This window comes from Grampus griseus, assembly GCF_964374135.1.
Source record: "Grampus griseus genome assembly, chromosome: 2".
Classification (NCBI taxonomy): Eukaryota; Metazoa; Chordata; class Mammalia; order Artiodactyla; family Delphinidae; genus Grampus; species Grampus griseus.
The window spans coordinates 98,363,750-98,377,921 of record NC_139018.1 but is presented as its reverse complement, the minus strand read 5'-3'; the positions used below and the strand labels follow the sequence as shown (position 1 = coordinate 98,377,921).

Below are 14,172 nucleotides of genomic sequence, written 5' to 3'. Positions count from 1 at the left end.
AGTCATTAAGACAGTGTCACACTGGTGTTAAGGAAGGGATTTCAGAAATAGAGATTTTAAAAATAGACCCACACACATTTGGTCAATGGATTTATGACAAAGGTGCAAAGGTAATTCATAGAAAGTGTAGTTTTTTCAATAAATGGTGTGTGGTACTGGAACAATTTGACTTCCCTGTGCAAATTAATTAGTAGATTAAAAATAATGAAAAAAACAGACAGATAAACCTCAACCCAGACCTCGCATCCTATAATTAAAATAAATAACCTCAAAATGGATCATGGATCATAGACCAAACAGTAAAATCTAAAACTATAAAACTTCCTTAATAAAACATGGGAGAAAATCTTTATGACTCTGAGTGAGGCAAAGAATTTTTAAATATAACAACAAAGCCATGATCCATAAAAGAAAAATATGATAAATTACTTTTTCAAAATTTAAAACTTTTGCTCTCTGAAAGACACTCTTAAGAGAATGAAAAGAGGAGCCACAGACTGGGATGAAATACTTGCAAATCTCATATCTGACAAAGGACTTCTATACCCAGTATGCAAGGATGTCTCCAAATTCAACAATAGTAAAACAAAAAACTAGTTGAATAAATGGACAAAAGATTTGCAGACACTTCACCAAAGATAATATATGGATGAGAAACAAGCAAATGTAGAGATACTCAACATCATCAATCATCAGAGGACTGCAAACTAAAATAGAAAACTAAAATAGAAAAAGGACTGACAATACCAAGTGCTTCAAGGATTTGGAGCAATTGGAACTCTTACCCATTGCTGCTGGGAATGTAAAATGATACAATCACTTTGGTAAAAGTTTGACAGTTTTTTATAAAGTTAAATATATAATACGATCCAGAAATCCCACTACTTTGCATTCACTTAAGAGAAATAAGCACTTATGGTGACACAAAATCCTGTACACAAATGTTTATAACAGCTTTGTTCACAATCTTACAAAACCCAAAAACAACCCAGATGTCTTTGAACTGGTGAATGAACAGATGCTCTTTTGTATGCCCATAAATGGGATACTACTCAGCAATGAAAACAGTTGATACATGCCACAACATGGATGACTCTTAAATGAATAATGCCTAGTGAAAGAAGTTAGGTTCAGAAGGTTACCTACTGTCATGATTCCATTCCATGGCATTCTGGAAAACATAAAACCAGGGGGACTGAAAATAGAGCAGTGCTGCCAGGAGCTGAAGGTAGAAAAAGAGTTTGTTTACAAAGTAGTAGGATAATGGAATTTTGGAGGATGATGGAACTGTCCTATATTTTGCTTGTTGTGCCTGATACACGATTCTATGAATTTGTCAAAACAGAAACGTTTACCAACAGAGTTAATTTTAGTATACGCAAACTAAAATATATATGATTCTTTAAAAAGATCCCTAAGCATTACTTTCTTTTTCTACATTTGTTTCTAAGAAGTCATTCATTGCAAGATGAACCATTATTTACTATTAAAAAAGGAAAAAAAGCACCCATTAATCTATAGTTTGACAATGATTATAAAATGTATCCTGATTTCAAAATCGTCATAATGTGAAAAAAGTATATTTTAAAATATGTATAATATGATATTTACAAATTGGAGCTTATTCTCAGACTTCTATCCAGGGATATTTTCTGAGTCCTGCATAACTCTGATTATTTTTCGTTATTTGAGTATGAAGATTGAAACTACTATATTAGTCCATAAAAGTGCTAGTATAGTCATCTTTATATAAGAGAAATTAAAAGGAGAAAATAAACCTCGCTTCAAACATTTTTTTTAAAAAGGCCAAATGCAAAACATTAAGCTAGGATTGTCATTTATAAATGTACCTCATTTAAGGGAAATTCAATATATAAATTATCCTAGAAATAGATGAGTTAGAGCAGGTTGCGATGAGGACATCTGATTACTTATCTTAAATAAGAATTCATCAGAGCTCCTTTAAATAATAAATGTTCCACTGTGGTTTTAAACACCTCATTTTAGCCAAATTTGATTATCATGTGTTTCTTTGAGAACTTCTAATGTGAGTTTCATCTGTAGATGAAAAACAGAGCTTTGTCTTTGTGCATTTTATCTAAAATATGATAAATAAATTGCTTCACACTTTAATGGAGTCTATAGTTGACAGAGATTGCTGTGAACTTCAGAGTGGTTACTAATTTGGGTATGCAAACACAACAAGCTTTGTTTTGGAGACAACAAATACTTGTATCTTGGGAGAAACAACAGACTGCAGAATTCATAATTATTTCATAATTAGGACTGATACTTTATGATATTAATAAATAGACTCAATTCATATCATAACCATTAGTGTTTGATATATATTGTGCACACACACAAAGACGGAATGAATAGATCCAATTAAACAAATACTGGAAAAACTACTTAGCTCATAATTTTTTAAGTGATCAATGCAAACGCAAACTGCCATTTATTCAAGGGTGTGCTGCTTTATGACATTAATGTGCTCCTAAAGAGCTCAAGTCAGTGTTCTGTAAAATTGTTATAAATCTTGAATGAATCTTGCAATAAAATAATGAAACCTTTTGTCATGTAAGTTTTTATTTAACTGTGTTGCTTGTCTATATGTTGAATGTTGAATTTTCTTCATGGCTTAACAGTATTCAGAGACGTACAGACAGGTAGATACATCAGCTTTTTTCTTATTTTCAGGGTAATTATCCTGTAATATGTGGCTTTTTCCATGAATACAACTCCCGGAAAAATTTTTTTCAAATTCTAATGAGATACTAGAACTAAACACTGTGAAGAGTGTTCTATCCAGTAAAAAGAGCCTGGATTTTTTATTCTTAAATAGAGGAATGATGTTGCATACATGAAATAAAAAGGCAGAAGATACAATGAAGTATTGCATGTGCTCAATATACATCCATTTATTAATGCATATGCCAGAGGATTGCATTGTACTATGCATTTGGAGACGTCATTAACAAAGCACTTGCTTATCAATTTAACATGAATTAGTGGATCTTACTGTCTGTGTTTTCACACCCAGTAACAGCATGGTTCTGAGAGTCATGATACTTTTCATTTCTGTTCTTAACATATCAGACCAGCTTGTTCACAAAGCACAGTCACTATAACAGGATCTTGTTCCTGCATATGTATGTTGCCCACTAACAGTTATGACCATAAGTTACAACTACAAAGTCCTGTTCTACAGCCAAGTACTTAGGTACAGATTCTAAAAAGTCAAACCATAAAAACAGAGAAAATGCAAATATTCATAGACTATTTCATATTCACACTCTAACCTAGTTATATTTTTATCTACCGAGCTGTAATAAGTTGTTTTCCTATTGCATTGTATGCATCTTGGGCTTATAAATAACATAAATTACAAAACTGTAAGCAATTTCTTCAGACTTCATTTTACATTTTTCACTAAATAGTTGAAGACATGACTTTTTGCTCCAGTGCAATATATAGTAATGCTGCATTCAGTAAAAACTGTTGAATATTTCTAAAAAGAGAAAAGCATTTAACTGATTATAGCACTCAGTAAATAAGGAGTTAGTCATAACTGTCAGAAGGAAAACACTAACAGTATAATTACTTATCATAGGTAATTTAAGAAACAAACCTTCCATCATACTCCTAAACCATTAGTCGTATGACTTTCTAAAGAATGAAATTTAGTAAAGCCAAGACATAATGCTAGATGGCAAATGCTTCAACTTACCTTTTTTTTTTTTTACAAATGTGATGTGACCTTGGCAGTTTTAAAGTTCTGTTGATATATCAAACACTGTTAACAAACTATTTAGCATTACTTTTTATAAGTTTGCTTTAAGAGCATTTCTTCACAGTGATTTCAGAAAGGTTGGAAACCGGTTGGCATAAAATATTTCCCACATTTTCTATTTTAATATGTATGCAAAAATCATCACAATATACCTGCAACTATAAAATTACAAATGCTTTCTAGAAGTAACTGCATTTCTAGTCATGATAGAAAAGGGTATTTGTAAGACATCTATAATGAGGTAAGTCTAAATAAAATAGAATTTGAGTAACAGATGCTTTCATACCTACTGGCCATATACACCAATGTAACAAGGACAACTAATGGACCAACTTAAGAGACTGTTTTTTAGTATGTTTAATGGATGAGAAATTGGTAATGAAATAAACATTTTAAAAGATGCTCTGGATATTTCACTTTACATCATAATTTTGGCACTTCATGGAACATTTATTTCTCAAAGACCAGAAGTGGTATAAAAGTTCCACAGGTTTTCCACATACCTTGTAGACATTGTTCTTGAGTACTGGCAAACACTGAAACGTAGTGAAATAAACATTCCCGTGTATTTGCACATGCATGCAGTAGTCAAACAGTTATAGTTTATGAATTCTCATAGATGCTATCTTGCAGTGTTTGTTTCAAGCACTCTCTTCAGCAGATCTTGTTTCAGATTTAAGTTTTACAAATTCTTTAGCCACATTGTCACTGGTCCTCTGCGAGAGGATTCTAAGGATAGTCAAACCAGTTTCATCCATAGAGACGTTTTTCAATAGGGGATACCATGCCCCGTGGCTTCCTTTTTCTGCTATGTTCTGGAGCTGAATTACTGTCATTCCGATAATTCGATCTTCTCTGGCAAAGCAGTAATCTTTAACTGAAAGGTGAAGTTCATAGGCCCGTGGGCGGTTTTCTTTACTCAGAATGCTGTGTGGATTAAAAATATGGATTTTGAGCATTTTCAAATAGGGATCAATATGGTTCTAATAGACTGTTGAAAATTTTATATACTGCTCAGAATATTATATTGGCAAATAGAGTATCATTGTCTTTGAACTCTGATGCAAATATCCTTTAAATTTTACTTAGATTGTGTTTACATAGCTGTCACTCTGCAATCGAACTTAAAAACTCCTTCCTTCCCTAGATGGAAATAGGAAATCCATCTAAAAATGCTTTACTGCCCTGATGTTAAGGATATTAATAGAAACTGGAATTAAAATATTATGTTGTAATTAATCATTGGAGGCAAGGTCTCCCCAGTGATATAGGGGTAGGAGGCATTACTAGGGGTCATGGAAGCTAGGCCAGGGGGGATGGGTACCTTTTGGAAGAATTTCTGTGCCATTTCAACATCCGTTATTACAATTTCCTTTCTTTACCTCAGACCCCTGGATACGCTATTATATCTAGGAGCCTTTTCTCAGGGGAATACACTGCACAGACTATCAAGCACTGTTCACAAGATGTTAAATTGCATAAAAATCTCCAGAGTAAATCAGTTCCAGCAGAGCCTGGTGCTTCAATGCCAGCTCTTTCCTATGGCAACAGTTAGACCTGTCAAGATTGGGACTGAGGATGGTCCACTTTTTTCCATCTCTTGACTACTTCCTTCCTCCCTAAGACTATCTGATCAGTCACTATTATCTCTTACCTAGACTACTGCAATAGCCTTCTAACTTATCTCTACTTGTTTGGTCTTGCCTTCCCTATAGTTACTTCTCTATACAGCAAACACAATAATCATTAATGATGTAAATCAGATTGTTCAAACCCTCATATGAAAATCCTTCAATGTCTCCTATTGAGCTTAGAATGTGACCCAGGCTCCTTTACCACTGACTTCAAAGCCCTGTGTGATGTAGTACCTGACCACCTCTTCAAATTCATCTTATCTCACTCCCTTGCCCACTACATACTGTTTCTTAAATATGCCAGGCATGCTCCTGCTTAGAATCCTTGCACTCGCAATTTTCCTTGTCCTAAAATGCTCTCAACTCTCTTCCCTACATGACTGGTTCTTTATTTTCTCAGGTTCCTATTTAAAAGGCACATGCTCAGAGAGGCTTCCCTGAACACCCCGTCTAAGCAGCCAAACCATCACTCTATTGCATCACCCTGTTTTAATGCTCTGCTTAGTACTATCATATGATAACTTTATTTATAATGTTGTTTATCATACGTTCTTTACCTCTAGAGAGTAACTTCCACGAGAGCAAAGTCCTCCTTCTACATATATCCAATGCCTATACTATTGCCTGATACATGGTAGACACTGGACAAATACTAAACAAATGGAAGAGAACTAAAAACAGAGCCTTGTTCATTTGCCTTGGATCAATGATGAACAGGAATCCTTAAACCCATAGGTTTTGCTTTCCTTAGCAAAGCCCAGTGCCATTCCTACCCTGTGAGTCGCTCATAAGTGTAGCTCTACAATGCCTATTGCCTGGTTGAATAAAGGAGTCAGGTCATAACTTACAACTGAAATGTTTCGTTATATTTTGGTGACCATGTGTTGCTTTTTGTCTTTGTGCCTTGTTTTCTCTTCTTGTCTCCGAGGTTGGGTCCCAGCATACAAACTTCCACAAAAGGGCGGAACGTTGCAGTGGTCTGCCAGTTTAAGTCATTAATAGCAATCACTAAAAGCCAAAAGGAAAGAGACAGGAATATAAAGTATTAGCAAACCAATGTGTGGAATCCTAGACTCTCCCTTTGATCCTTAGAGTGAATTTTTATTTTTTAAAATGATGTATGAAGTTGTAACTTGCATTTGATAGCACCCTAACCCCACTGACAAGGAAAAGCCATTTACTCTCTGGGCTGCACGCCTGATGGTGCTCTCAGCTCTAAGCCATGTGGCACTGGGATGGCAAATGTGAGCTGTAATTGAAAGGACAATCATTAATACTGAAAAGTTGTGATTCTTGTTTAGGTGAAAAAATGATGCTTTTCTTATTAAAATTATATGTTCATCATAAAATATTTAGAAAATATACAGAAAATAGATTTTAAAAATATATAATTTTATCACTCAGAAGAAATGAGTTAATATTTTGGTATGATGTTTTCAATCTTTATATATAGAATGGGATCATAATGTATTGCAGTCTTATAAGTAGCTTTATTTTTTAAGCCCATCACGGGTAGCATTCTAATTTATTATATATTTTCCAACAGCAAATATTTCATTATATGTACATTTCATTCTATATTTACCCAATCACTTGTTGTTGCATATCATGGCGGTTTCCTAATTTCAGGCATCATAAATAATACTTAAATGAACGTTCTCATACAGGTTTGCTCATCCTTTGATGATGATATCCTTAAGGAATTGTCTTACAATTAAATTTGCTAATGTAAAAGGTTGATAAAACTTTTACCATTTGATATGCATTGTCAAAATATTTTTCAAATATATTTAGTGACACTGGAATATATAGTCATGCCCACTTTTCTGTATGATTACCAGTACTGTATATAATCTATTATAGCCCATAGCAGTGTTATTTTATAATACAAAGATACATTAGGTAATGCAATTTTAAAATATGTTAGAAGGCCATGGTTTTGATTAAAGTAGATATTATTTAAAGTGACTAAGTCTATAATAATATAAAAATAGAACATGGTTCTATTGAGGAAAGTATTAATCATTAAATTGTATCTTTGAAATGACCCCTCTTTTCAGACTGTGCTTTTACAATATAAAACCAATTGATTCAACCACCCATTTAAAAAAAATCAAACAGTTGTTGGAAATCACATAGAAAAAGTAGGTAGATTATGTGGATAGTAAGAACATGCTGACTTAACATCTAAAATGTCATTGGCAAGTTGGAGCTAACCACAGCACCAATGTTGAATGTATATCATAGCCTCAACCATAGAGAACATGTTCAATGTATACAGTTTTGAAATGTAATCACCAATGTATTTAAACCATTTAGATATTTCAGGTAACATAGGTTAAGTACCTGTGCCATTCATTTGTTTCAGTTTTAAATCAAAAGTTCTAGATTCATGAAGAAATTCCGAGCATGCCCTGAAATCATTTAATATAGATTTTTAAAGAGAGATTCAAGAAAAAACATTTTTGATATAATTATTTCCAGAGGTTAAAGTCTCATAGGCTGTTTTATCTACCTGGACCCGAAATATACCTTTTATAGTGACTTTATGCTCTCCTGTTCCTGGGGTGGCGGTGATGTCCACATGAACAGATATCTGGCCCACTGAATCTCTGGAGGAGGGACCTGCAAATCAGCAAAAGTTTACTGGCCTGACCTTTCAGACCACTTAATAATGGACATCAGCACTCTATGCACAAGGGACTGTAAAGTGTGATCATAGAAATAAATGGTTCTTTTCGTTAACAGCACATAATAGATTTTGATAAATGTTCACTAAATTAAATTTGCTATGCAGGTTTGAGGCTTGGGTATAATCATATTTAGCTAAACTTTCATATAGTACTCAGATACCTTAAGGCACACTCTTAGTATTACTATTGTTAAAAAAAAAAAAAAAAGGCAGTTGCCTTACTAGGCACGTAATAAAGCTCTCCTCCATTGTTGCTTACGTACAAAGATGTATCATGCCTTTCATTCCTTTGTGAAGTGCTTTTCTTCAGTGTACCACACCAGAGCACCCAGGATACAAAGATGGCTCTACAGAGCACCTGCCCTCACGAGGCCCACACTAGACCAGGGGAGAGCAACATATACACATACTGCTGCATATAGTGTGATACATTCTAAAATAGATACATTTACAAGGTCGACTGATGGTATAAAAAGGAGTAGTCAATTCTACCCTGATAAACGTTAGTCAAAGGTTAAGAATGTTGTATTGGAAAGTGCCTGTGATTTGGGATCAGATAAGCTTGAATTCAAATCATAGTTATGCTGCAACTGGTTCTGTGATTGGAATTTGCTATGTTCTCAAGTCTTGGTTTTCTCATTCGTAAAACAGGGATAACTACATCAACTTCATACACACACACTTATCTATTAACATATCACCTATAAGCATGTATATTTTTTTCACAAATAAAAGCACATGCTCTAATTATCATTTACCTTGCCTTTGTCTTTTCACCTAAAAATATATTAAGAAGATCATTCCATTTCAGTATACATAAAGCTAAGCCCCATTCTTTAATATAGTCTGGAATATCACTGCATTAACTACAAAGTCAGTGTTCCCAGATTACTTGCTTAAAAATGAATCACTAATCTGCTTACTAATGAAAACATTAAAATATTTAAAACATTTAAAATAATGTTTAGCCTTTATTCCATTATACAAACATCCATTATTTATTTAACTACACTTTGGTTGTTTCTAACCTCTTACTCTCATGAGCAAAATGTAACAAATAATTATTTTTCATATTTACAAGTTTATCTATAGTATAATTTTAGAAATGGTATTTATTTGTCAAAGGTAGGTGGAATTCTAATTTTGCCCCATAGAGATTTTAACCATTTACAATATATATGAGAGTAATAAGAATCTTATTTTTGTAAAATTAATGGCTAGTGACCAAGCTGAAAATGAAAGGTTCTAAGAGACTTCCAATTTCTAACTTCAGGAAATCAGTGGATTTCAGCCGGAACCTCTTAACAGGACCTGCTGAGAAGAGCTGCTTCACCACAAGCAGCTCTCTCACCCACACCCCACCCCAGCCATTTGATAATAAAAGAATCGAAAGATAGAAATGGATCACTTTGGGCATTAGCCAAGGGACTGTTCATTGTTCTGTGGGAAGGGAAGAGAGGAAATGTTTCCTTTTCCTGAGGTGAAGGAAAGAAAACGCCAAGAGAAGTACTCCTAGACTCCGGAAGTGCCAGCAAGATGAGCATTTCATTTTTTAATTGGCTGCCTACTTAGCAGACCTGGACATGGCCCAGTGAGGAACAGCAAGCCACAGAGTATGCCAGGACCTTCCCCTCTGCTTAAAGTCATGGTTGCTGAGAAATACGGCAGATGGCTCCTGAATGGCCTTTAAGTGCCAGAGTTGGGGACAAGAGAGGGATAATGTGATTGTAGGCTCTGGTTTTATCAGGGGTTGTCACAGACGTGGTAAAGAGGCAGGCCTCTCAAAGGAATGTGCTATGCCCAGGTGAGGTGCAGCAGGAAAAAGTGGCCAGGTATCGAGTCTCGGAAGAGTTCATCAATGCCCTGGGGAACTATTTGGAAATAAGTTTCACACCAGCCAGTTCTATCAAGCAAGCTTGTACTTCCCCTAGGAGAAGGAGCTGGAAAAGCTCTACCACTAACTGAATAGACAATGACCTTTAAATAGATAATGACCACTAATGGCCACCAATGAAGTTTATTTATTTTATTTATTTTATTTATTTATTTATTTATTATTTTTGGCTGCATTAAGTCTTAGTTGCGGCACACGGGATCTTCGTTGAGGCATGTGGGATCTTTCACTGTAGCATACAGGCTCTTTGCTGTGGCTCATGGGCTTCTCTCTAGTTGTGGCCTCCATGTTTTCTCTCTCTAGTTATGGTGCGTGGTTTTCTCTCTCTGGTTGTGGCGCGTGGGCTCTCTAGTTGAGGTGCACGAGCTCAGTAGTTGTGGCGCATGGGCTTAGTTGCCCCTGGGCACGTGGGATCTTAGTTCCCCGACCAGGGATTGAACCCACATCCCCTAGGTTGGAAGCTGAATTCTTCACCACTGGACCACCAGGGAAGTCCCCAACCATTGAAGTTTAAATAAAGAGTCATCTTTCTCTTTTCTCTCTTTCCTTCCTCCTCAATATCAGGGAAACTACGTCCAGGAGAAAGAGGAAAGGTACACATTACAGAAGCTCATGTCTTCCTCCACCTCCTGCTTCTACTGCTAGAGTCACCATTTCCCCCTGCTTGCGTAGAAGGAAGGAGAGCTTTATATCCAATAAGTGATTAAAACTTCAATGTGAGCAGAACAAGGTCTTAGAACCTGAATAACTTTCTAATAGTGCAAGTAATTAACATGGTATGTACCTGGGTGTCGATATCAATGAGGGAGGTGTCTATGCAGTAGAAAGTAGGGCTCATAAGAGAAGCTGGTAACACTTTTTGGAAAAATAAAATAGTTTGATATCATTCCTAAACTGGTGACATATTTATGATATGAAAAATAGAATATATCTTCCCATTATTCAAGTCTCCTTTTGTGTATTTCAATAATGTTTTACATTTTTCTTCATGTGAATATTAAACATTTTAAAAGCTTATTCCTAGTTGTGGTATCTCATCCTATTTTAAATGGGACCGTTTATTCTATTATATTTTATAACAGGAAGGCTAGTGATTTTTTTATTCAGCCAACTGAATTTTTAATGAAAGATTTACATTTACCCCTTTTGAGTAAATGAAATACAATCATATTTTCAGTGAATGACACTTCTCCTTTCCATTTTTTATACCTCATATTGTTTGCCTTGGCTAATTTTATTAGCTTATGTTTCTAATACTATATTCCATTGACAGTGTTAGACGTGGACATGCTTGTTATCCTCCATTTGGCTCTCCAAATTCATTTTCCACCCTTCTCTACTCTGCCCTTAGATGGACAATTCAATGGTCTCCTCTATACTGTACTGCCGCTGAGAAGTCCTGGCAAGGCAGGGGAAGGAGGGAGTAGAGTCGGGTCAGGTATTTATTTCTTTAGTCTCCTTCCTGTGGGGTCACCTTTTGCTGGCTGAATCCTGCAACCAAAAATCAAAATTCCCCTCACCAGCCCTCAACAGGAGACAGTCTCTTTCCTAGTTTTAGGAGCTTCTTCCTCCCTTGTTATTTTTGTTGCAGGGAGGTTAGTTGACTATTTTTTCTGGTCTCTTTATATCCAGCACATACCTTTGTCCATAGTTTCTCTATTAAATCCTTCTCAAATAATCTTAATTGAGTGTGCCATCTGATTCCTACTGCGACCTTGGCTACTAGAGTTAACATCTTTGATTTGCTCATAACTTTAATGGAGATGCCTCTAGTATTTTCACAATATTCTTAGGCCTTGAGGAACACTGAGACAATTTTTTTTGGTGGGGGAGACAGGACATAAAATACGGATACTCACTACTTAACTGTTATATCATGATAGATTTTACAGGGGAGAAGATGCTTAAGGAGACTCTTGAAGGTTGGGTTGAAATTCACTGTTTTTAGACAAAGGAGCAGAAAATAGCATGCGCCCACATGTGGATGCATAAAGGAGAATGGTGTGTCCTGGAAATTGCAAGGAGTTCATTATGGGTGGAGCAAGCATAGATGGAGTAATGAGGAAATATTAAAGAAAATGTGGGTCCTCTGAATGCCATTTAAAAGTTGTTAGACAAAAATAAATAAATAAAAGTTGTTAGACATTATCTTGGAGATACAGAGAAGCCTGTTAAGTTTTTGGCTATGGGTGGCATAGTCAGACCTAGATTTTGAAAGAATTTGTCTCATCTGTGTAAAAGATAGATCATTTTTATCACCCTATTCCCTTCTGGAAAACCTCCCACTTGTATCTTATTACATCTTGAATCAAATCCTAAAACCCAGCGCCTTGCAAGGATGCTTCTGATGACCTTTCCTTCATCTGCACTTCTCGTCCACGCTGTTGTCTTTGGCTTCATTCTTCAAAACTTTCTTCATGTTTTCATCCACTCAAACCACGTGTTTGGAAAATCCTCCCTCCATTATCTTATGAAGCTCTGTCCAAACACCTCTACTGTAAAATACTCATCTTTTGTTATTCTATAAAAATAATCTGTAGTTATATTCCTGATTTCCTCAAATACTATAACATAGTATAAAAAAAACTGGGCAGTGAAATCAGACTTCCCTGATCATGAATCTGGTCTGTCACTCATTAACAGTTTAAAACTCCATAAACTTGCATTTCCTTATTTGTAAAGTGGGGATAAACACACCTACCTGGCAACATTATGGTGAGGCTAAAAAGGGAAAATTTTGAAAAATATGTAGGATATTATGTGCCTTGCACATAACAGCTATCTGGTAAATGGATCCAAGTTTATGATGATAATAATTCCTAATAAGAGTATTTCAAAGTTACTAAATACCTCAAAGATTCATAGAAAAATTATGGAGAAAAATCCATTGATGCTATAGTTATCTAAATCAAATACTGCAATAAGACAACATGGGTGACTGGAGTTTTCCCCAACAACTTTGGAATTCTGACTTTCTTCAGTAAGATTTTCTGGGCTGAGTACGCTAGAGATGGAAGGTTTTTAAGAGCCCTCATGTTGAATGTCTATTAGGGAATGTTCTTCCCCACTATGATGTATCAATAAAACCTTTGGTTAATCAAGAATTCAGTGAAATGAGTTTTCTTGATTACTAAAGGTTTTTTGTTTAACTATTGCTGAAATCAGAGTAAATGAGAGATGGTGTCTCAGCAACACTGAAAATACATCCAGATTGTGTATTTGTCTCTGTTGTTACACCAAGGATCAGAGCCTGCTCAGCACCTGGGTTTGTGGTTAAGACTTTTATGTGTGGTCTTATTATGTATTACTATAAGCAGTAATGTAGCAATGGCTGGTTTCTGCCCAGAGTAAACATCTAGAAATTATGGTCAGGAAAGTTATTGATTTAACAGATTTGTAATTGAGAAAAGCCTTCCATCAGAGCACTCACCAGGAGGTACCATTTCTTCATCTGAGTTTCTAACCAGAAACTGTACCAAGGTAATTTAAAGGCTTTAACTCTGTTGTTATAGAATTTGATTTGTATTGGAGAATATATAAAAATTGAATTAGGAAAATATGTGGTTTCTCTTTGGTGCTCTTACTTATGGAGGAGAAATTTTATGCTGTTTGAAAACAACTAACAGCTAAAGAAATGTGCCTAAAGCTTTTTAAAAGGTACTCTAAATGCATAGATATGTTTTTCCCTTTCCCAAACTGCTGCTCTCTCGTCCTCCACTTGTACATCCTAACTCTGTGCGTGTGTGTGTGTTTTCTAAAAAGATTTGGAGGGCTGCATTGGTGGGGAAAAGCATGTTAAAAATCAAACTTATGTACTCAGCAGTCCCTGAACAATTTTGTGGAATCTCTTGGGTGGAAACATTGACTAGAAAATACACATTTCCTTTTCTAACATAAAATGTGAAATTTACTGCTCAACCAAGTCAAACATAGTCTTGAGAGCTGCCTGCTTAATATGGTACAACCCTAAAAAAGTGGAATTAGGAATGTGACCGTCTTCTGACAATTTTGAGTAGATGCAACTAGTGTAAAAGGTTTTATCATTATTACAATTATTGCTTAATAGTCATGCTATTCATAATTGTCTCCTGAGAACTCCAGGTTTGTGTTTCCATGGCACAGTGTTTATATTATGCCTAGCACTTATGTTATGCCTAGT

At 35.3% G+C, this 14,172-nt stretch overlaps 1 protein-coding gene across 1 annotated transcript in view; it reads right to left on the bottom strand.

The window, feature by feature from the left end:
* Window positions 1-4,434: 4,434 nt before the first annotated feature.
* The window catches only part of UNC13C (unc-13 homolog C), a gene marked incomplete at both ends in the record, with an annotated part of 576,078 nt that continues 566,340 nt past the window's right edge, over window positions 4,435-14,172 (bottom strand). Inside the window, 3 exons of the mRNA XM_082648355.1 lie at window positions 4,435-4,720; window positions 6,276-6,435; window positions 7,960-8,052. Coding sequence (XP_082504481.1) covers window positions 4,435-4,720; window positions 6,276-6,435; window positions 7,960-8,052 — 539 coding nt within the window. The remainder of the gene's footprint in view (window positions 4,721-6,275; window positions 6,436-7,959; window positions 8,053-14,172) is intronic.